We start from the raw sequence: 24728 nt of genomic DNA on the forward strand, positions 1-24728 counted from the left end.
GTTTGTTTTTAAAAATCAATACCATCTCATGCCAGAGTCGTAATAGAATGTTGGTTGTGAGACAACCACTCAACAGATACTCGTTACGCTCGTTGTTTCTCACTCACGTTTGTGCCCTGTCGAGCTTTTATCTCACAACGAACATTCTATTACTGTGTGTGTAGAGAGAGAGAAAGAGAGAGAGAGAGAGAGAGAGAGAGAGAGAGAGAGAGAGAGAGAGAGAGAGAGAGACAGAGAGAGAGAGAGAGAGGTAGAGAGAGAGAGGTAGAGAGAGAGAGAGAGAGGTAGAGAGAGAGGTAGATAGAGAGGTAGAGAGAGAGAGGTAGAGAGAGAGAGAGAGAGGTAGAGAGAGAGGTAGATAGAGAGGTAGAGAGAGGTAGATAGAGAGAGAGAGAGAGAGGTAGATAGAGAGAGAGAGGTAGATAGAAAGAGAGAGAGAGAGAGAGGTAGATAGAGAGAGAGAGAGAGGTAGATAGAGAGAGAGAGAGAGAGAGAGGTAGATAGAGAGAGAGAGAGTAGATAGAGAGAGAGAGGTAGATAGAGAGAGAGAGAGGTAGATAGAGAGAGAGAGGAGAAGGTAGATAGAGAGAGAGAGAGAGGTAGATAGAGAGAGAGAGAGAGAGAGAGAGAGAGAGAGAGAGAGAGAGAGAGAGAGAGTGAGAGAGAGAGGTAGATAGAGAGAGAGAGAGAGAGAGGTTAGATAGAGAGAGAGAGAGAGAGAGAGGTAGATAGAGAGAGAGAGAGAGAGAGGTAGATAGAGAGAGAGAGAGAGAGAGAGGTAGATAGAGAGAGAGAGAGAGAGGTAGATAGAGAGAGAGGTAGATAGAGGTAGAGAGGTAGATAGAGGTAGAGAGGTAGATAGAGGTAGAGAGGTAGATAGAGGTAGATAGAGGTAGATAGAGGTAGATAGAGGTAGAGAGAGAGAGAGAGAGAGAGAGAGAGAGAGACCACAGTGTTTCACAGGTGAGAACCACAGAGACCACAGTTTTTATTGAGACATAAAAAAAAGAAGAGAAAAAAAGAGGAAAAAGAAGAAGAAAGAGAAGAAGAAAACACACCATACTCTAACCTTATTATTGTGTATCATACCAGCATCTTTACATTAAACTCAGAGAGAACCAATTCATATCTCTTTGTGGTCTTTTTGGGGATAGTTTAATTTTCTTATGACACTCATCGCCATCGAGTATGTTAACAAATAATATGTTGGAACTTGGTTTTTGGTTTAAGTATTCTTGTTGATTCGAGATGAAACGATAAACCTCTCTCAATGCTCTGGGCTGAGATCCTCCCAAGCCACATATCATTTTGAGATTGTAGTAAATTATTTTTCAAATGATTTCTTGACATTGATGAAATATTTTTGCACCCCTCAGTCTGTATGATTTATTTACACTTGTCTTGGTTATCTCTTCGATAAGACTTTTTTGATATTTACCACATTCGTTATGGTTTCCATTTAAATACCAAGGCTGTGATTTTCTCCACTCTTTGGTTTGGTTATTGTTTGGTTCTATCATTTATATACATACCAGTAAAAAAGGTTGGCGGTAGACCGTAAAAATCTCTAAATGTTGGAAGCCCCAATCTTTTTTTTAATTAACTCTTGAATATTTTGAATATACTCTTAAACTTTATCTAATATATCTTAACTCTGATACTTTAACTTATATATCTTATCTCTTATGTATACCGTAACTCTTAAATATCTTAACACTTACATCCGTAAGCAGGGGCTGATCCAGGAATTTCAAGACGGGGGGGGGGGGGGGGGGTGGGGGGGTGGGGGGGGTGTTCAAATTAAAAAAAAATGATCGACAGAAACGGCATTTCGTGCGTTCTTGGAAGTTTCTGCAGTTCCTTGTGTTCTTCCCTGGTCCAACAGATCAGCAGATTTTCACCACCTGCACCCTCATCCTGGATTGAGTGTGCACTGGGGTGTGCAATGACTGAGTGTGTAAAAGGCATGTGTGCGTCTAGGTGTGCAAGTACGAGTACGGAGTGTGAGAGATAGTGCACACCGGAGTGTGTGGAGCGAGAGTGCACACCGGAGTGTGTGGAGCGAGAGTGCACACCGGAGTGTGTGGAGCGAGAGTGCACACCGGAGTGTGTGGAGGAAGAGTGTGCACCGGGGTGTGCGATGACAGGGTGTGCGGAAGGCATGTGTTCGCCTGGGTGTGCGAGTGTGGAGTGGGTCGCGATATGTGATGACGTGGCCCAGGCATCGACGCAGACCGGGGTAGAGCTTAGCGGGACGAGTAGCGTACGCGAGCCCCTGGTGAGTTGTGTGCCATGGGGACCAGAGGGCATCGGTGCTGCGTCGGTCTCGCAAGGACCGGCGTGCACGATTCGTGCCTCAGGCACCCGCCTAGGGCGGATCCAGGGGGGGGGGGGGGTGACAGGGGTGACTAGTCACCTCCCTATTTTTGGAATAGCAATGTTTTAAAACAGAGGAAATTGTTTTTTTTGGTCTTTCAGATTTCCGTTTTGTAAGTGGCCTATGGATGTTGTTGGTGACTAGTCACCTCCCAATCCCTGGTGTTGGGCTAGCGGCTAGGGTGCCGGCTTAGGATCAAAGGATCCTGGGTTCGAATCCCGGTCGATCACTGAATTAACGCCAGGGGGGTTGACTCAGCCTGTCATCCCTCCGAGGTCGGCTAATTGAGTACCAGTTCACTGGTAATTCCCTGTTTGTCGTTAAAGGCGGCAAAAAGGGTTGGCGTCAGGAAGGGCATCCGGCCGTAAAACATTGCTTCAAATAGGGGACCGAAAAACAACAACAACCACGGTTCCCGAAAAAGGCCAACCCCCGCTTTGCGGGGAAAAATGGCCTCTAAAGGTGGTTATATGTTTATTTAAGGGGCCTATGAAATCCATCTACATCGCCTGGTAATATTATCTATTAATTTAGTGTTCGTTATGGTTGAAGATAAGCTCTAATTAGCAGGAGGTAGGCCCTAGTTAGATTAATGCTGCCGAGGTGTAGGATAAGCCGCTGGGGCCTGACTAGGCCTAGGCCTAGTCGATCATATCCTACTGTTTGGGAATAGGCGTTCTGTATAGCCATAAGTTTCATCTTTATTGCAGTTATTCAACTTGATTATCAATTTATTTCAGATTTGAGCGTGCGTTTGAAAAATGGACAACCCAAGGAAGAAAACACGTCGCCAAGGAACCCTGGACGCTTTCATTAAAAAGCCTAGTTCCAGCAAAGGTACGACAACGTCTGAAGCTCCTGAGGCGATTGATATAGTCACGGAGCCAACGGCAGAACACACAGAACCGATAGCTCCAAGAGAACTTCAACCTCAGCATGGTGTTGTTGCGAATTCTATTTCTTCTGATGGTACAGCGGCAGCCGTCGCTGTGGCATCCTCGACAGTTGAAGTGTCTGTCTCACCGTATGACGTCGGACAAGTAATTCGTGGATCATCAACATTAAGTGACTCGGATAAGATTCGGTTCATAGACAATTGCTGGAAACCTTCAACGTCTGATGCCCTGGATTCCCAATATTGTGAGTCGAAAAGGCGGTACCTGACATTCCAATGGAAATGGCTTGATCACCACAAATGGCTTGCATACAGTGCGCACGTCAACCATAGAGGCGGTTGGTGTTTACCGTGCTTACTGTTTTTGAGTGACCGTGAAAAGGAAACTCTTGGGGTCTTTGTTAAAACTCCATTCAGAAACTACAACAAATCCAAGGAATCGCTGAGTGGACACGAGGATAAGAAATACCACAAGATATGCATCGAACGGGCAGGTATTATCCGAGCTCAGATGGCAAACGTCGAGGGTCGCATTGACGTACAGATCAATCAAATGGCGGCGCAAAATGTCAAAAGAAATGAACAGATACTGCCATATATCGTTGACGTGGTGATGCTATGTGCCACACAGCAGATCGCTTTACGTGGTCATAGGGACGACAAGGTGGATTTCGCTCAGGCACCCGTAGCCAATGAAGGGAACTTCATAGCTATCATTCGTCTTCTGGCAGAGAGCAATCCTGCCCTGAAAGAGCATCTAATCTCTGGACCGAAGAATGCTCGGTACACCAGTAAAACGGTTCAGACTGAGTTGATCAATGTAGCTGCCGACTTGTTCCGTGACTACTTTTGAAAATGCCTTGAAAAACATCCTCACTTTGCAATCATCGCGGATGAAACAACATCACAAGGCCGTGAGGTTTTGTCAGTATGCATTCGCCTACTCGACTTCCTTGCTGATCCATCCAAACCGAAAAAGCGTGAAGTGCTGATAGACATATGCGACCTTGAACATACGACTGGACAGGCTATTGCCAAGGCAATTCAAAAAAGCCTTGAGAAATAAGATCAGGATTGCTGATTGTAAGGGTCAGGCATACGACACAACTGCGTCAATGAGCTCCGACAAGAAGGGCATTCAAGCTGAAATTTCCAAGCTTGCGCCGGATGCGAATTATCAAGGTTGTTGTCTGCATGGACTCAATTTTGTTATCTGCCATGCTTGCAAAATCCCATCCATTGTAAATATGATGGATAATTGCCGCGAGTTGTTCAGCTTTTTTGACAATTCACCGAAGCGACAGAGGTTTTTGGAGGTCATTATCCATGCCCTGTCTCCAGACGCAAAGAAGGTCAAGCTAAAAAACCTGTGCAAGACGAGATGGATCGAAAGGCATACCGCCTTCGAAACAATCTTCGAGCTGTACGAATACATTGTCGTCACTCTCGATGAAATATGTCAACCCACAACTGATGAGAGATTCTATCCGCACAATGAAGAATGGAGCTGGGACACAAATACCAGGACTGCAGCCAATGGTCTACGGCATACGATGGCAAGCTTTGGCCATATTGTCAACTTCGTGTGTGCAAAGGAACTGCTGGAACCTATGCGACCACTGGTTACATCGCTACAAGGTAGACTGATGGAGGTGTACTTCGGGTTTCAGAAGATCGAAGAGGTAAACCTTTCGTATGTGGACATCTGAAAAGGGATCGACGAGTGGTTTCAGCATATGTACGTGGAAGTACTAGCTGTAGCTGAAAAAGTTGGGTCTACTGAGCAACGGCCAAGAGTATGCGGTCGACAAACACAACGAAAAAACTGCCCATCTGAGTCCGTAGCCGAATATTGGAAGAGGACTGTAGCGATACCATTCCTTGACGTGATATGTAGTGAGATGAAATCTCGGTTCAGTCAGGATAAAAGGGCGCATTATGAGCTTTGTGCTCTCATTCCTGAGGTAATCGTGAAACAGAGCACTGCCAAAGTGAAGGAGCTGGGTCAATGCCTTCTGGTGAAGTGGAACCACGTCATGCCGCTCCCATCAGCCTTTCAAAGTGAGCTGCAGAGGTGGATGAATTACTGGAAGCGGCAGTTGCCTATCTCCGCAAGCTCAGTAACCAGCCTTTTGACCTTCCATGCTGACGCCACCTTCTTTCCCAACCTACGAGAACTACTGAAGATTCTAGCTGTGCTGCCAGTGGGAAGGGTGGAGGCAGAGAGGGCGTTCTCGTGTTTAAGGCGTATCCACAACTGGCTCCGAAATACGATGGCAACGGAGAAGCTGAGCGACTTGGCAGTAATCGCTATGCATGGACACGAGGTGCCAATCTCAAAGGCGGACATCTGCAAACGATACATGGATCTACACCCTCATCGAATGATGGCATCGTCGTTGTTTGATGACCGTGATGGTGATTAATTCTATGCACGAAAATGCCGGTGACAGTCACATTTATCATGTTTGATACTGCTCACATTCATGTTCATTGTTTCTGATCAGTCAAGTAATATTGTAAGTTGGCCAGCGATTACTGATAGTCAGAATAAATTCTTCATCCCGATACCGGGTCACTGTTTTGGTCAATCTTATTTCTTCCTATTTTACGAAAATTTAACTCATTGATGAAAAATTAAAATCCCTACCTAAAACGTCATACTCTAGGAGTCCAACAGTGAGGCAGATTTGTTTCACAGAATGCAGGAAATTGCATTTCAGAACAAGCAAAATTGAGAATTTCGGTTTTTGTTTTTCTTCTTATCTTTTTGTGTACTGCATGCCTGTGTCTAACGAGAATGTCGGTTCTCAAATCGTTAATTTTTTACTTGCCGAGGCGAAACTCGCAATATATATTACGCGGAAGAGTCAGGTTTCTGGGACAAGCTCACCGGAATGCAGTATTTTGTTAGCCTTTAAAGGCCTTGTGTCTGCCCGCCTTAGAATTTAATTTAATTTTTACCGAGAGACTTCTCGGCTTGATCACTTTGTTCAAAAATGGTGCAAAGCTGAAATCCTGTGTAAGGTGGAGGGAGATGAACTTTTTTTGCTGCTCTAATTAATGTCATGTTATTCAATTCTTTGATTTAATTATTTTGGTGACTACTATTGTATTACTTGGTTTGTTGTGCTTTTTATACTTTTGTAATAAAAGACCTTAAAAGTCAACTCACTCTCTTTCTCTTTCTCTCTCTCTCTCTCTCTCTCTCTCTCTCTCTCTCTCTCTCTCTCTCTCACACACACACACACACACACACACACACACACACACACACACACACACACACACACACACACACACACCACACACAGTAATAGAATGTTGGTTGTGAGATAAAAGCTCAACAGGGGGTGAACGTGAATGAGCGATGAGTGTCAGTGAGTGCCTGTTGAGTGGTTGTCTTGTCGTGGATTTCAGTCAAATCTCAGTGTCAGGGATTTCATACATTTGGTCCTGTTATGTTACCAGGGCAGCCCTTGAGCATTCTGGGAATTGAACAGAGATGGCAGAAACGACCCCTGGCCTGTAATAACATGGCTTGTTGTTGCAGTTTTCAGGCTCCGACCTTGGGCAAAAGCTGCGTGGACGAGAAGATAGTTTTCCCTTTACTAAAACAGCCCCAATTGTTATGCTTTCCATCTCGTCTTTGAAGTTTCCTTTCATTATTTACTGAGCAGCATAAAAACCCTGGATAGATGTGTTTTGATTGAGAGAAGCTGGTCCGTTTCTGGCTTATACGGGAGCTCTCCCATGTACATGTATACCTTTAATAAATTCTCCTGTAACTGTCTGAGTTTGGTCAAATTATCATCCCTGGGGTGGGGGGGGGGGGCTGGAGGGGGGTCCTGGGTGTAAATCCCTAGCAGTCTCACAACCAACATTTTATTACTACTTACAGGTGCTTTTTCATCAATATCATCTCATGAAGGTGCTTTTTGTTGGTGAACACATATTCCCTATGATGAACTAATAAGGCAAAACGATGCAGAAACGACCACCGGGTGGTGAAGTTTCAGCCATGCAGGGTAGAGGGATGTTGTGGATTGGGTACACAGTAAGATGTTGGGAAATGAAAAATATTTCTGAGTACAAAGCACTTGTTAGAACAATGAGACAAGCAGCCTCATTCATACGTACTGTTGACACTGTCAGGAAGATCACCAAAGAGGATGAGGTATGGGCGGTAAAAAATCCCTCTCAGTTGCACGTCCACACGTTGCTCATTGTGGACGAGGAGGCTTTGTGTGGCCACTCCGTATGCGAACATGCACAGGCTCAACAGAAACAGGAAGAAAATGAGGTCTTCCACCTACAGGCACAATAAACAGCCCATCGTTGTTTGAATTAACCATACACGTGAGTTAGTCTGTGGTATATCTCCGCCACAATGTGGCATATCTCCATATCACAATGTGGAATATCTACAAGACATCAATTCCAAATGTTGTGGTCAATTGTTTATAGTATTATTTCATCTGAACAATAATGAAAAATTTTACGATATAATTTGATAAATGACATGCCAGAAAGGATGGTTTATGGTGTATCTCAAGAGCTGGATATTGATTTGTTAAATTATTGCACAAAAGCACAGGCTGACCAACAAATACATATGTAGTATAACAAAAAATATTGAGATGAAAAATGCTAATTAATTAATTAATTATCCAAGTTCAACACAGGCTAATCACTTGGTGAGGTTAAATTATTTCTCACAATATATATCCTTAAACAAAATGGTGATATGTAACAGCAAAAGACTGGAAGAGGTGAGAGCTAGTGCGTCCACAGCATGTCTATGTATACAGCGACACCAGTTGCTTCATCAGTCATGACGTCATTGGTATTCTGAACGCCCATTGGTCCAATGGCTCTGTATTTTAACAAACGTTACGCCTAGGTCCTCCGTCGGGGAAGTGATGTGAGTTGACAAAGTGGAAAACGCAGAAAACATGCAATGATATGATATTTCGCTCACAAGGTTCAGACATACATGGAGGCGGCCATCCTGGATTTTGACGTGGCGACCCAATTTTCAATAGGGTTCTTCCTTATGCCTAGATACACCCACACACCAGATTAGAAGTTGGTACTTCGCTTATTTTTCAAGATATTTCGCTCACAAGGTTCAGACATATATATGGTGGCGGCCATCTTGTATTTTGCCGTGGCAACCCAATTTTCAATAGCGTTCTTCCTTACGCCTAGATACACCCACGCACCAGATTAGAAGTTGGTACTTCGCTTATTTTTCAAGATATTCAGCTCACATGGTTCAGACATACATGGCGGCGGCCATCTTGGATTTTGACGTGGCGACCCAATTTTCAATAGGTTTCTTCCTTATGCCGAGATACACCCACACACCAGATTAGAAGTTGGTACTTCGCTTATTTTTCAAGATATTCCGCTCACAAGGTTCAGACATACATGACGGCGGCCATCTTGGATTTTGACGTGGCGACCCAATTTTCAATAGGGTTCTTCCTTATGCCTAGATACACCCACACACCAGATTAGAAGTTGGTACTTCACTTATTTTTCAAGATATTCCGCTCACAAGGTTCAGACATACATGACGGCGGCCATCTTGGATTTTGACGTGGCGACCCAATTTTCAATAGGGTTCTTCCTTATGCCTAGATACACCCACACACCAGATTAGAAGTTGGTACTTCGCTTATTTTTCAAGATATTTCGCTCACAAGGTTCAGACATATATATGGTGGCGGCCATCTTGTATTTTGCCGTGGCAACCCAATTTTCAATAGCGTTCTTCCTTACGCCTAGATACACCCACGCACCAGATTAGAAGTTGGTACTTCGCTTATTTTTCAAGATATTCAGCTCACATGGTTCAGACATACATGGCGGCGGCCATCTTGGATTTTGACGTGGCGACCCAATTTTCAATAGGTTTCCTCCTTATGCCGAGATACACCCACACACCAGATTAGAAGTTGGTACTTCGCTTATTTTTCAAGATATTTCGCTCACAAGGTTCAGACATACATGGCATCAGACATACATGGCGGTGGCCATCTTGGATTTTGACGTGGGTTGCACCCACACACCAAATTCGAATGCGGTTCTTCGCTTACGCACGCACACCCGCACGCACGCATAGACGGATGGACGGACGGACACACGGACGGAGGGGAAAACCATAGTCCCCCATTCGCTCCGCGGAGCGACGGGGGACAAAAAAACGTATACTTAAAACCTAAAAAAAACCCCTAAACCCAAAAACTAATACGTTTCATCCACTACCTAAACACATGACCGACACATTCCATCTGTTAACTAAAGCCATAACCAACATGTTCCACCTGTTAACTAAACCCAGAACAACAATGTTCGTTGTGAAACAAAAAGTGGGATGACAAAGCCTGAAGATAAGATGAGAAGTGAGCAGAATAACTAAGTACAATACGAGTTATAAACATGTAAAACCTTTTTACTAATTCTTGTCAGGGATCAAACTCACCATCTTTTTGACGATTAATATTTTTGGACCGAGGGTCTTGTTGATGGTGAAGATATGCAACAAACGTACACAGAAAAAGATGAAATTCAAACTGAAGATGACTCGTCCAACAGTGAAGCATTTCGAGTTCCAATTCAGCGGAACTAACCTGAAGCAAGGAAGTAATGGATAATCTTGTGTATTTACATAATAGGCTAATGTCATCTGTCTGTCTATCTGTCAGTCTCTCCCACCTTAAAACACGGAAAAACTCATCAAAAAAAAAAAAACATTAAGTAAATGCTGGTTCAACCAAAACCAAACTTAAGGGAAAATTATAATTTTTTCAATCACACAAAAATTGAACTCGGGCAGTGTATAAGGCAACAGACATCTGCCACGATCGCTCCCAATTTTTCATTTTCTGTTCAGAAATATGCCGCGATATCATTGCCGATAAAAAAAATATGATGATTTTGGAATTTGGCTCGACTCAATAAGTCTATCGACACAATAATACACTGGTTTAAAGCGCGGCGTTACGCACGCTGTTTGCGAGCAAGGAGGAAGCGGACAAGCGGTAACTTATAAGCGTCGTTATTTCAGGAGCTCACTGTAATACTAGCGCGCTCCGGGCTGCGCGCCCTGTGTATATCCTCAGGCCACGCCTACCCCTCGGGCGTGGCCGCCGCCCACTTGGTGCGCGGAATGATGTCACCACGCCAGTGGGCTTTCGTGTCCGCCACACGCGCCCCCACAGAATTCCCGCGCACCTGGAGGACCAGTTTGCAGGGCAAATGGATGACCCGGCCGAAGCACCCCCTGGCGATCGGCGGCGTCCGGGGTGCAGGGATGCCAGGTGGGATGCCCCTGGCTGCCCCTGGGATGGGTGCAGGACCGGGGGGCGGCGTGGCGGCGGGGCTGGGCGGTGCGGGGGTCCGCCCGCAGGGGGGCGGCCCCGACGCGGGGGTCGGGCCACTGGCGGTGGATGGTCCACGTCGAGGTGGGCCGGCTTGAGGCGGTCTACAGAAACGCGGTCAGGAGTACCGCCGATGTCCAGGGTGAAGTGCTTCGCCCCGGTCTCCAGCACACGGAAAGGCCCGTCGTACGGGGGCCGCAGTGGTGACCGGTGGGCATCGTGGCGGACGAAGACGTACTCCGCCGTGCGAAGCTCCGGGGCGACGTGCGTCGGTGGGTGCCCGTGGCATGCCGTTGGCACCGGGGCGAACCTCTGGGCGGTCTCTTGCAGAGCGGAGCGCTGCTGTGCCGCGGACCATGGTGCCGTGGAGTCGGGGAGGAACTCGCCCGGCATCCGCAGCGGTTGCCCGAAGACCAACTCCGCCGCGGATGCGCGCAGGTCCTCCTTGGGCACCGTCCGGAGGCCCAGCAGGACCCAGGGGAGCCTGTCGACCCAGCCGCCGTCGCGGAGGGTGGCCCGGAGCGCGGCCTTCAATGAGCGGTGAAATCGCTCACACAGGCCGTTAGCCTGGGGGTGGTAGGCCGTGGTTCGGTGCAGCCGGACCCCGAGCCCCTGCGCAACCGCCCCCCAGAGCTCCGAGGTGAACTGGGGGCCGCAGTCGGACGAGATGTCTGAGGGGGCGCCGAACCGGGCGATCCAGGTGGCGATGAAAGCCTGCGCGACGTCCGCCGCCGTCGTCGACACCAAGGGCACGGCCTCCGGCCACCGGGTGGTACGGTCCACCATGGTGAGGACGTGGGTGAAACCCCGCGAGGGGGGCAGAGGTCCCACCAGGTCCACGTGGACGTGGTCAAACCGGCTTTCTGGCACCGTGAACGGGGCCAACGGGGCCTGGGTGTGCCAGTGCACCTTGGCGCGCTGGCACGCAAGGCACGTCCTGGCCCAGCCGCGGACGGCCTTCCGGAGGCCATGCCAGACGAACTTGTCGGCGATCAACCTTCGGGAGGCCCTCGCGCCCGGGTGGGACAGGCTGTGGATGGCGTCAAACACCTGGCGCTGCCAGCCCGCGGGCACGATGGGGCGAGGCCGCCCGAGGGAGACGTCGCACAAGAGGGCCACGCCCGCGCCATCGAACGGCACCTCGGTGACGCGGAGGCCCGTGACGGCGGTCCGCAAGGCCTGGACGTCGGGGTCAGCGGCCTGGTCCGCTGCCATCCGGGCATAGTCGATGCCGAGGTGGACTGCGTGGGCGACAGCCCGGGAAAGGCAATCCGCCACCGGGTTGTCCTTCCCCGCGACGTGCCGGATGTCCGTCGTGTACTCGGACACGGCCGAGAGGTGACGCTGCTGCCGGGCCGACCACGGCTCGGTGACCTTGCCCATCGCGAAGATCAGCGGCTTGTGGTCGACGAAGGCCGTGAACGCACGGCCCTCGAGCAGATGGCGGAAGTGCCTGACCGCCAAGTGAAGCCCGAGCAACTCGCGGTCGAAGGTACTGTAACGGCGTTCGGGCGGGCGAAGCTGCCGGCTAAAGAACGTCAGCGGTTGCCAAGCTCCACGCACCCATTGCTCGTGCACCGCGCCCACCGCGTAGTCCGAGGCGTCGGTGGTGAGGGCGATCGGTGCATCGGGCGCCGGGTGCGCGAGCATGGTGGCGTTAGCCAAGGCGAGCTTCGCGCCCGTGAACGCCGTGTCCATCTGCTCGGTCCAGGTAACGTCGCCTTTGCCCGGCTTACCTCGGAGAGCTTCGTGCAGGGGGCGCAGGAGCTGGGCGATACGGGCAGGAACCGATGGTAAAAGTTCACCATGCCCAGGAACTCCTGCAGCCCTCTGATCATGCAGGGGCGCGGAAACCCCTTCACCACCTCCACCTTGGCCGGCAGGGGGACGGCTCCGTGCCTGGTGACACGGTGCCCCAGAAAATCGATTACGGCGATGCCGAACCGGCACTTTGTGGGGTTCACAATCAGGCCATGCTGGCCCAGGCGTTCGAAGAGCGTGCGGAGGTGGCGTAGGTGCTCTTCGCGGGACGCGCTGGTGACGAGGATATCGTCCAGGTAGACGTAGACAAAATCCAAGTCGCGCAGGACGCTGTCCATCAGTCGCTGGAATGCCTGAGCCGCATTCTTCAGACCGAAGGGCATCCGCAGGAACTCGAAGAGTCCGAATGGCGTGATGGCCGCCGTCTTCGGGATGTCCTCCGGCCTGACGGGGACCTGATGGTAGCCGCGTATGAGGTCCACCTTCGAGAAGAAGGACATGCCCGCCAAACGGGCGGAAAAGTCCTGAATGTGGGGGACGGGGTAGCGGTCGGGAGTGGTGGCGTCATTGAGACGGCGATAGTCCCCGCACGGTCGCCATCCCCCGCCGGGCTTCGGCACGATGTGCAGCGGCGACGCCCAAGCACTCTCCGAGCGCCGAACGATGCCGAGTCGCTCCAGGGTAGCGAACCCCGCTTTTGCCACCGCCAGCTTCGTCGGCTCGAGGCGGCGTGCCCGGGCGTAGACCGGTGGCCCGACGGTGGGGATGTGATGGGCCACCCCGTGCTTGACGGCCCCCGCCGAGAAGGTGGGCCGCGTGAGGGCCGGGAAGCCGGCGAGGAGGCGGGTGAATTCGTCCGCTGCCGGAAGCGTACAGATCAACGTGGCCGGAACCGAAACCGTTCGGCAAGCTGCTTGGCAAGCCGCTCGGCGAGCCGCTCGTTGAGCTGCTCGACGAGCTGGGCAGAGCACAAGCGAGCGAGCTGAACGTCTCGGCCTGAACAAGACGTCTGCGCTTTACGTCGACCAGGAGCCCATTAGCGCACAGGAAGTCCGCGCCAAGCAGTGCCATGGGCACGTCGGCGGTGACGAACGTCCATCGGAAAACCTGCCCTCCGAACCGCAGAGAGAGGCAGCGTTTTCCGTCCGTACGGATGGGCGTCCCGTTCGCGGCAAGCAGCGCAGGGCCCCCGCCCGCGGCGTGCTTGTCTGATGTACCGGCGGGAATGACACTCACCTGTGCTCCCGTGTCGCACAGGTAACGGCGCCCGGATAAGGTGTCCGTTATGAACAGCAGGCTGCTCGAACGGCCGGCACTCATCACCACTATTGAGCGCCGGCCCGGGCGTTTCCCGACCTGTTGAAGGAGCATGGCGGATGACACTGCCGAACCTCGTGGCCGAACTTGGCGTGGAACCAGCACCAGGTGGTGGAGCTGGAGGAGTGCGGCTGGCTCCGCCAGGCCGGTGGAGTTGGTGGTTTTCGCCGCGGCGGTGGGCGGGGCGTGGCGGCGGTCACGAGGTGCGTATCAGCATGCTGCGTATGCTGTGTAAGCTGATGCTGTAGATCAGCATCATCAGCAGCATCAGCCTCGAGGTCGGTGACGGCCGCACCGACTCTCGCCCGCGTGTCCGAAGCCGCGAAGTACCTGTCCGCCTCGGCTGCCAATGCTCGGGGTTCCATTAGCACGGTCCCGGCCAACGTGAGGCGAACCTGCGCTGGAAGTTGGCGACGGAAAAGCGCCCGGAATAGAGAACCGGGGGCTTCGTCGCCCAACAGTGACAGCATATGGTCCATTCGGACCGACAGGCGCGTGTCGCCGAGCTCGGGGAGATCCAGGAGGCGGTCGGCCCGTGCGTCGTCCGTGAGGCCGAACGTGGCTAGGAGTAGCCGCTTGAGTGCCTCGTACCTGTGGCCGTCCGGTGGGTGGCGAAGGACGGACACAACTCGAGCGGCCGTGCTGGGCCCGAGGGAGGCGACGACGTGGCAGTAGCGCGTGTCGTCGCCGGTGAGGCGCCGAAACTGAAATTGGGCTTCGGCTTGGATGAACCAGACTTCGGCCTGGGCCTCCCAAAATTCGGGAAGTTTAATCGACATTGCGTTGTTGGCCATGGCAATGGCGTCGTGTGTGGAAGGATCGCTCCGGCAGATCCAACGTCGAGGGTCACCAGTAAAGCGCGGCGTTACGCGTGCTGCTTGCGAGCAAGGAGGAAGCGGACAAGCGGTAACTTATAAGCGTCTTTATTTCAGGAGCTCACTGTAGCATTAGCGCGCTCCGGGCTGCGCGCCCCGTGTATATCCTCAGGCCACGCCTACCCCTCGGGCGTGGCCGCCGCCCACTTGGTGCGCGGTATGATGTCACCACGCCAGTGGGCTTTCGTGTCCGCCACAGGTTCCTCCATCCATTTGTGTGTAACATTCCGTTCTACCCATAAATTTCTACCTACTATGGTCTTTTACGATGACGTCATCGTAACCGATGACATCATTAAAAAATTTTCCCTGCCCAACTTATCCCTAGATGATGCTCAAGAAATTTCATCTTTATCGGATGAAGTTTTGCACTTGTCGAATTATGACGTCATAATGGAGGCACCTATGATATCATCATTAACATATGTTATTCCACATAGAGAGTTCTTTACAATGAGCTATGTCTCAATGTTTTCTATGTTGCGCTTTTGGAGATATAGAGGTGCAATTCTTTTCGGTTTTCCCAAGATGGCGCCCATACCACGTGACTTATGACATCATAATTATGATTTAAAAATTCTACAGGTGGAGTTACACCTATGGTGCAAATTTCCTGTCAATCGGACCAACGGTTGCAGAGAAAATCATATTTATTCTGTGCGGACAAACAAACAAACACAAAGACAAACAAACAGACAAACAAACTGATTCAAATGCAATACCCTCTCCTCAGGCAAGGGTAAATATGTGTATCAGGTGTTGGGAGACAGGATCGTGCAGGAGATTTTGGTGAAAGAAAATGCCAAACAAGCAGGAACTGCTGACTTTGGTCTCCGATTGAGTTGAATTGCCCTGATCACAATTTTTGAACCCTTTCAACCAACGCAGGAATAAAAGGCTTCCTTTCTTTTCTTTTTCTATCATGATGTTTTTAAGAAGGGCTTCCGATAGTAATGTTATATCATTGCATCATCAGTCGCTGCACTAACTATTCATGGAAATGCTTCCGAGTTACCCACGGAATCCATGTGAATCATGTCAATTTGAACAGACAATATAATAAGAAAATCATATAAGTATGATGACGGCCTTAATTAATGAATAATGACAGAGTGAAACCATTAACACAGGCCACATACATCTGATACGAAAGGCCGACTCAACATCACACATACAAACCCTCTATCTAACCCAGGGAAGGAAAGGGAAGCAAATTAAAAAAACAATATTCACAGGGAATTCAAATAAAACGGGATATGAGGGATGGAATGGAATGGGGTTCAGTCACATTGCGGGGGTGCCACGGCCACGGTGTTATCTAAGCCACTAAAGCCGCTATGGCATCCATTTATGAAGTTTGTACTGTAGGCATAATGAGGGGGAAAAGGTATTGAGACAATTAACATTGAGAAAGGGAAGAGAAAAAAAAGTATGACTGCAGGAGAGAGAATGAGGTTCGATGGAAGCGAGATGAGGGAAGGAATTTGTATGGGGCACAGGGAGAGGAAGGACAGGGCTGGGGGTTTAAACAACGCCATTTTGGGGATGTAATAAACACATGGTGGTCCCAACGTATAAAGAAAGAATGCAGTCACCCAACTCACAAAATGACAACGTACCTGCAGGCCATACCGGCAACAATAAGAACTGAAGTCAAGAGATCAAGTTTGTTCCAGAAATCCGAAATATAATGCTCCAAGGCGAAAAGCATCCCAAAGTTGAAGGCGTCCATCAAGATCTGTCCAAAAGAAAGTGAGCGACACCTGTTATGACGACTGGAAGATAAAACCAACTTTACACTCTCACAGCAACATTGTTATGTCATTTGCACACATTGGCTGAGGAACCACGATCCCTTCCTTTAATGAACCAAAACATACCTGCCTTAGCTCCTCGGTGATGAAGGCGACAAACCAGAAGTATAACAAAATCTCCCAAGAACCAGGACCAGTGGGCCACGGGTGGATATTGGCAAGAATCACGTAAGCGTAAATACACAGGAAGATCAGTTCCGATGCGAGGTTTGTGAAGAATGTTGTTATCGGAGCATTCCAGAAAGACATCCAGCGACGGATACAACCAGCTCCTCCAACAGGTTTCATGCTGACAACAGAAACAAGAAAGCAATCTCGACCATGGTGGGAAATACCTGCTTTGCTCCAGGAAATCTATGAAACTTGCAAAACAGAAGATAACTAGAACGGCATTCGGTAGTGCGCTTTGCTAACCAGTTTACGCTTTGTATCCCACTGATATTCCGGATCTGCATCTGGATATGAACCAAAATATAACAGGCTTGTTCTTGTCACCTAACCAACTTGTACACATAGTTTTGTCCGAATCCGTGTCCAACGTTTTGAAATATCGTGCTATGTATTGTTTGTGTCCTTATTTACTCTCCCAATTGGTGAAGAATTACTTGAATAAAAAGAAATTATAGTATTCGGGATTTTCACCAAAATCGAATGATTTTGTCCGTGCCATACATAAAAAACTGTCCACCAGGTTTTGTCCGAATCTATCCATAACTTTACAGACAGACAAACAGACATGGATGAAAACATAACTGTCCACCTCCGGTGGCGGAGGTAATAAAGACTTTCATTTAAACAAACCTCAAAGACTTTCCTGAAATTGGGACATCTTCAATGTTTTCTGGCATTTGTTCATTGAGCATTTCCTCTTCATTCAACTCATGCTGCCTGTGAAGAACCAACAAACAAATCCCGTCTTGGTTCATCCCCGATGATGCATGTATCAGTGCAAGATGACTTAAGAGCTTGCAAAGAACTATAGGCCTCACTTTAAAATTTTCGTGATAGAAGACTCAAGTAAAGGTACAGAGACGTTTCACAATGTACTTGTCCTACATCACAGGTAGGTTAAGGACATCAAGAGATATCAGTGGACATTGTACAGGTTATTGTGATGAAGTATAAATAGATGACAGGCATGAGGAATGAATACATATATACATATACATTTATACATACACGTATAAATACAATACATACATACATACAGTCAACCCTCATTAATCCAACCCCGTTTAATCCGGAAATCTCGCAATCCGACCAAAACATCCAGGAACAGATTTCCGCCATTCATTTTATCCCTCCAATCCACAAAATAGTTTATCTGACAATCTCGCTAATCCGACATTGGGTGCTGGGAACAAGGTAGTCCAGATTAACGAGGGTTGACTGTATGTACAGTGCATTCAGAAAGTATTCACACCCCTTCACTTTTTTCACATTTTGTTATGTAGCAGCCTTATGCTGAAATCGTTTAAATTCATTTTTTCCCTCATCAATCTACACTCAATACCCCATAATGACAAAGAGAAAACAGGATTTTAGAAAGTTTTGCAAATTTATTACAAAGAAAAAACTGAAACATCACATTGACATAAGTATTCAGACCCTTAACTCAGTACTTAGTTGAAGCACCTTTGGCAGCGATTACAGCCTCGAGTGTTCTTGGGTATGATCCGACAAGCTTTGCACACCTGGATTTGTGGATTTTCTGCCATTCTTCTCTGCAGATCCTCTCAAGCTCTGTCAGGTTGGATGGGGACCGTTGGTGGACAGCCATTTTCAGGTCTCTCCAGAGATGTTCGATTGGGTTCAAGTCAGGGCTCTGGCTGGGCCACTCAAGGACCTTCACAGAGTTGTCCCTAAGCCACTTCTGCATTGTCTTGGCTGTGTGCTTAGGGTCATTGTCCTGTTCGAAGGTGAACCTTCGGCCCAGTCTGAGGTCCTGAGCGCTCTGTTCCAGGTTTTCATTAAGGATATCTCTGTACTTTGTTCCGTTCATTGTTCCCTCAACCCTGACCAGTCCCCCAGTCCCTGTTGCTGAAAAACACCCCCACAGCATGATGTTGCACCACCATGCTTCACCGTTGGATGGTATTGGGCAGGTGATGAGCGGTGTCTGGTTTCCTCCAGACATGACACTTAGAATTGAGGCCAAACAGTTCAATCTTGGTTTCATCAGACCACAGAATCTTGTTTCTCACAGTCTGAAAGTCCTTTAGGTGCTTTTTTGCAAACTCGAAGCGGGCTTTCATGTGTCTTTCACTGAGGAGATGCTTCCGTCTGGCCACTCTGCCATAAAGCCCAGATCGGTGGAGTGTTGCAGTGATGGTTGTCCTTCTGGAAGTTTCTCCCATCTCCACACAGGATCTCTGGAGCTCAGCCAGAGTGACCATCGGGTTCTTGGTCACCTCTCTTACCAAGGCCCTTCTCCCCCGATTGCTCAGTTTGGCCGGGCGGCCAACTCTAGGAAGAGTCCTGGTTGTTCCAAACTTCTTCCATTTAAGAATTATGGAGGCCACGGTGCTCTTGGGAACCTTCAATGCAGCAGAAATTTTCTTGTAGGCTTCCGCAGATCTGTGCCTCAACACAATCCTGTCTCTGAGCTCTGCAGGCAGTTCCTTCGAACTCATGGCTTGGTTTTTGCTCTGATATGCATTGTCAGCTGTGAGATCTTATATAGACAGGTGTGTGCCTTTCCAAATCATGTCCAATCAATTGAATTTACCATAGGTGGACTCCAATCAAGGTGTAGAAACGTCTCAAAGATAATAATAATAATAATAATTCATTTATTTTGTATAGCGCTTTTCATGAAGCCCAAAGGCGCTTTGACAGAGTGCAAAACATAATGCATAACAAAACATGAAAACAACAATTGCAAAAAGACAAGAATCAATAGGGAAATATTTAAAGCAAAAGGAGGGAGAAGGAGAAGTGATAGTCAGGGGTTAAATGCTGTGGGTTGAATGTTGAATGCAGTGCTGAACAGGTGGGTCTTGAGTGATGTTTTGAATGTAAAGTCATATTTATGAAGATGATCAAGAGAAATGGGAGGCACCTGAGCTAAATTTCAAGTGTCATAGCAAAGGGTATGAATACTTATGTCAATGTGATATTTCAGTTTTTTCTTTTTAATAAATTTGCAAAACTTTCTAAAATCCTGTTTTCTCTTTGTCATTATGGGGTATTGGGTGGAGATTGATGAGGGAAAAAATGAATTTAAACGATTTCAGCACAAGGCTGCAACATAACAAAATGTGAAAAAAGTGAAGAGGTCTGAATACTTTCTGAATGCACTGTATATTTGGAAGTTCACAATTCACCATTGAACTGGAATTTGATTCCTGTTTCCATGGTGCTCCCAAAATAAGTCATTCAACACCACAAAAGTGAGTGTGCAATGCCCAAGGTTGCAGTGAACATAAGAAGCCAAGTTCAAGCTTATGGCAGACATAGCAAAGCAAGTATGAGCTTCCAGTGGACATAGTGAAACAATACAGAGCTTATGGTGCACAGAGTTAGCCAGGTACGACGTTACAGCAGACATATTACCTGAAGCTGATTAAAGTAGTGAAAATAAGCAGAGGGCACATTAAACATGCAATGACCCTCCACAATTCCACAGTGTCGGACATCTCCCCAAACCATACTTGTGTCAGGAGGTTCTGGAAGTGGAAGCAAAGGGCATGTTCAACTAAAATGACAATTGCGTGTCGTAAAGATAAAAAAAAAATTCTTTCATTCCTTCACATCAAAGCACTTCTGTAATTTGAAATCACAATTCATTAATTGCGATAAATAACAATCAATAAACCTGATCCGGATGTCACTTCAAACTTGAAAACCTCAAAAGGGAAAAAGGTAAAATGTTCAATGCTTTCCACGATCATGTGATATTATTCAGTTGCAACTGCCCTGACCTTTGCCTTGCACTGACCCACAATATGTCATGCCACCAATACGGAACTTTCAAAATGACGTAATCCACCCCCAAAATGCTCGATGGGTTCACATGCGCAGAAACCACAGGAAGCTGAAGAGTTTGGTGCGAAATAAAATGTATTATGGGTCCTGGATAAGGATTTGTACTTGGAATGGCTCTGTGAAGGAGTGGAGCTTTGGGCGCTGTGAAGGCTGTTATAAATATACTGTTTGTTTGGTTCCGGGACTATAAGATAAATTAACACGAGAATTTTACATATATCGCTAAAAGTTTAGTTTGTGTGTGTGTGTGTTATATCCACTGCCGACGCAAGAATGCAGAGTGCCTTCAGAAAGTATTCACACCCCTTGACTTTTTCACATTTTGTTGTGTTACAGCCTGAATTTAAAATGGATTAAAATGAGATATTTTCGTCACTGATCTACACATAATACTCTATAATGACAACGTGGCTTTTTTTTTAGAAGATTTAACAAAATAACCAAAAATGTAATACAGAAATGTCTAATTCGACCCCCTGAATAAGTATTCAACCCCCTGAATCAATACTTTGTAGAGCGCCTTTGGCAGTGATTACAGCTTCTAGTCTTCTTGGGTATGTCTGTATCAGCTTTGTACATCTTGATTTGGGGAGTTTCTCCTATTCTTCCTTGTAAATTTGCAAAAGCTCTTTCAAGTTGGATGGGGAACGTCGGTGAACAGCAATCTCCAAGTCTTTCCACAGATTCTCAATGGGATTCAAGTCTGGGCTTTGGCTGGGCCACTCAAGGACTTTCACATTTTTGTTCTGAAGCCATTCCAGTGTTGGTTTGGCTGTATGCTTGCGGTCATTGTCCTGTTGGTATATAAATCTTTGCCACAGTCTAGTTTCTTTTGCATTCTCAAGCAGGTTCTCCTCAAGGATTTGCCTGTATTTGGCTCCATTCATTGTTCCCTCTATTCTTACAAGTCTCCCAGTCCCTGCCACTGAAAAGCATCCCCATAGCATGATGCTGCCATCACCATGCTTCACTGTAGGGATGGTGTTAGTTTGATGATGAGCTGTGCTCGATTTCTGCCAGATGTAATGCTTTGCTTTGCATTCAGGCCAAAGGGTTAAATTTTCGTCTCATCAGGCCACAGAATCTTTTGCCTCCTGCTCTCAGTCTTGCACTTGCCTTTTTGCAAACTCCAGGTGTGCTGTGATGTCTTTTTCGCAGGAGTGGTTTCCATCTGGCCACTCTCCCATAATGCCTAGATTTGTGAAGCACTGCAGAGACTGTTGTCCTTCCGGCAGGTTCTCCCATCTCAGCCAAGGGACGCCAGTTTTGTCAGGGTCGTCAATGGGTTCTTGGTAACCTCCCTGACCAAGGTCCTACTTGTCCGCCAGTTGTTCAGTTTGGTCGGACGGCCAGCTCTAGGAAGAGTCTGGGTAGTTCAATACTCTTTTCATTTCCTAATGATGAAGCTCACTGTGCTCTGGGGAACTTTCAAGACTCTAGAAATAGTTTGTTACCTTTTCCCAGATCTCTGCCTCCTCACAATTCTATCTCAGAGTTCTGCGGACAGTTCCTTGGACTTCATGGTAGAGTTTCTGCTCTGACATGCACTGTCAACTGTGGGACCTGGTATATAAAGGTGTGTTTCTTTCTAAATCTGGTCCAATCAAGAACAGAACAATTATGGTTAACCATATTGAAATTGCCACTCCTTTGTCTAAATGCTAAAAATTATGTTTAAAAGACGATTTGAGTCGCACAATTCGTGTTAGCAACGGCAGGTTAAAAGTCTTTGGCGAGCCAGACCGAGTCACTGAAAACATATACAGCGCATGCGTGAAACGTCTCGTCAGCATTATACGTCATTTCAAAAGTCATGTATTGGATGACTCATGATAACAATCAAGGCCGTTTTGGTAAAATATTTGAAAATATTTTTTAAATGTATAAAAGTACTGCTTGCACTCCGCACAACTCCATTATCCAACAAGTAATAAAAAATTTTTTTAAATGATGTAGGGATGATTTTACATGATGGTTTATTGTGACCATCTCTACCTCGTTTCCATACTTTTTTGAGTAAAATCCCTATGTCCTTTTGCATTAAAAACTAGAACGGCACTCAGTAGAGAGCATACCTCCGCCTGGTTGGCCATATCACTCAATGGTGAAGAATCACTTAAAAAATTAAATAATTATCATATCCCAATCCATATTCAGATCTTCACCAAAATCGAATCGATTTCTCCTTGTCAGACACCCAACCAGTCCACCAAGTTTCGTCCAAATCCGTCCACAACTTTTTGAGATATCCTGCTCTCTGATGAAGTGTACAGGAAGACAACACAGATCTGGAGGTCACATGATCCCCAAAACCACGTGGCGTGTGTCAACCATATTGTTGCATGACTTTCTTGGGATAACAACCTGCACGCCGAAGTGAGAGAAAAAGTCTTTGGCATCGGCTTTGAAGGCCAGGTAGAGGCAGGTGTTTCCCCCCCACATATCCAACTGCTGCATGAGTAGCTCTTCAGCTTGTTCCTCATTTTCTTGGAAGCAATGATCAAACATTCCTGCAGTACGAGGCAGCAACAGGCAACATCCAGGTACAAGAATGAACCAACCCAGGTTACATGCAACATTACAACAACAAGTCTGTGGTTTGACTTTACGGCCAGATCAGCTTCGGCTCCGACCTCATGACCATGTGACACCCAGGGATTTCATCCCGCATCTCTTTCTACACTGTGGTAATTAAATAAATATAAATCAATATTCAAAATTCCAAATGACTAGTGAGATACCCGTGCTACGCACGGGTGTGAGGCCAGAAGCAAACAGGCAATGCAGATATGGCGAATGCTAAAGCATGAAACCAATAAATTCCACATTCCTGTAGCACCTTCAGTCGCACGTCAGACATGGACAGCAAGTTCGTGAAGGACTTCCATGAAAAACGTACCCGTTCGCAAACAAACGGGTACGTTCACGTATAGAAAAATCGATCATGGGACCGTGGCGAATCTGCATATGGCGATCCGCGAAGTTCACGTTCAGAAAGTAGAAACCATCACGGCATGTCGTCATTCACTTGAACTAGATATCTCTTTTTTCATTCCAAACAACATATCTCCAATCACAAATTAATCGCAAAATAAACTTTTAACAACATTGTTAATGTTTCCTTCATTGTAAAAACTACCAAATCAACAGTTAAAATGATTTTGAGCTGATAGCTGTTATGCCCTTGGCAAGATCGATGGAGACAGCGATCTGTTAGTGTATTCACCGCCCAAATAGCTATGTGGAATTCTCTCATGTAGAGATTAAATGTCGTTTGAACTTTGGCCGAGGTCATTATTTACTTTTAATGATGTTTATATACGAATGATGTTTAATGATGCTTATATTGGTTTTGGGTCGTCCTTTCCGCATATGTCGTGGGATTGTAAGTTGGAGAGACGGCCATGATGGCGGTGAGGGGGTTGGAATTCTCTCAAGGAGGGATTCAACCCGTGTTCTTATAAAAGGTCTTTGTCCGAGGTCACCGAGTTCGATCGGTGCAGCCGTGCAGCGATCGGTGCAGCCGTTTGTGCGGCACCCGGGAAAACAACATAGTCACAATGAAAACATCGTTACAATGAACGTTATGCGAACGCGAATGTTATACGGGAGTCCAAACCTGAGAATGCTGGAGACCAAAGCTGAAATTGGGAAAACTAAATAGCCTATTTTACTCCCAGAGATCCCAGGATTATGCACCCAAAATATCGTTGCGATCGGTTCAGCAGTTTTTACGGTACCTTCGAATGGACAGAAAGACAGATGGACGGACATTTGGTGAATTATAGTAAGATAAACATACACACCGTTATTAGATCGAGGAACGAGCAATGACGCAATAACACGATGAAGATTCATGGTCACGTGGTTCGGATATTCCGATCCGCCATGTACGATGGAAATGCTGAAATTTGAACAACTGCAGTTTGGTTCGTGAAAACCTTAGATGTATACAGAGACAGTCCAATCCATCTTACCGACTGCGAGCTCTTCGTACTCGGCTGCAAGTTCGAGGATGCTTTTTGGGTTATCTGTATACAACGTCATGCTTCTCAACATCCTGGTTGCGACCAGGGCAGCAGCTGTGCTGCTTTTGCACTGTAAGGAAACTCACAAAGTAAGGAACACCAGGGTACGCCATACATGCATGATCAGTCAGTGATCAGAAACAGTCGCTTAGCTGCGAGCATATTGTACAAATGAGAGCAACTTAAAATGAGCAACTTTGCACAAGACACCATTTGCAGACAAAATTGATATCTACTCTGTTTATTGCCTTACATCATGCTTATTATGAGTCTCCATTGCTTTACA

General features: G+C 47.3%; 1 protein-coding gene across 1 annotated transcript in view; it reads right to left on the reverse strand.

Annotated features, from left to right (window-relative positions):
• The window catches only part of LOC137439873 (transient receptor potential cation channel subfamily M member 2), a 132336-nt gene that overhangs the window by 45261 nt on the left and 62347 nt on the right, over positions 1-24728 (reverse strand). The window contains exons 13-20 of the mRNA XM_078768000.1: positions 24392-24512; positions 22779-22924; positions 19983-20095; positions 17229-17315; positions 16494-16716; positions 16233-16351; positions 9763-9910; positions 7408-7584 (exon numbers count right to left, since the gene is read on the reverse strand). Of these exons, the coding sequence (XP_078624126.1) occupies positions 7408-7584; positions 9763-9910; positions 16233-16351; positions 16494-16716; positions 17229-17315; positions 19983-20095; positions 22779-22924; positions 24392-24512 (1134 nt within the window). The remainder of the gene's footprint in view (positions 1-7407; positions 7585-9762; positions 9911-16232; positions 16352-16493; positions 16717-17228; positions 17316-19982; positions 20096-22778; positions 22925-24391; positions 24513-24728) is intronic.

Source organism: Myxine glutinosa, chromosome 14, assembly GCF_964187855.1.
Source record: "Myxine glutinosa chromosome 14, kmMyxGlut1.1, whole genome shotgun sequence".
NCBI classification, from domain to species: domain Eukaryota; kingdom Metazoa; phylum Chordata; class Myxini; order Myxiniformes; family Myxinidae; genus Myxine; species Myxine glutinosa.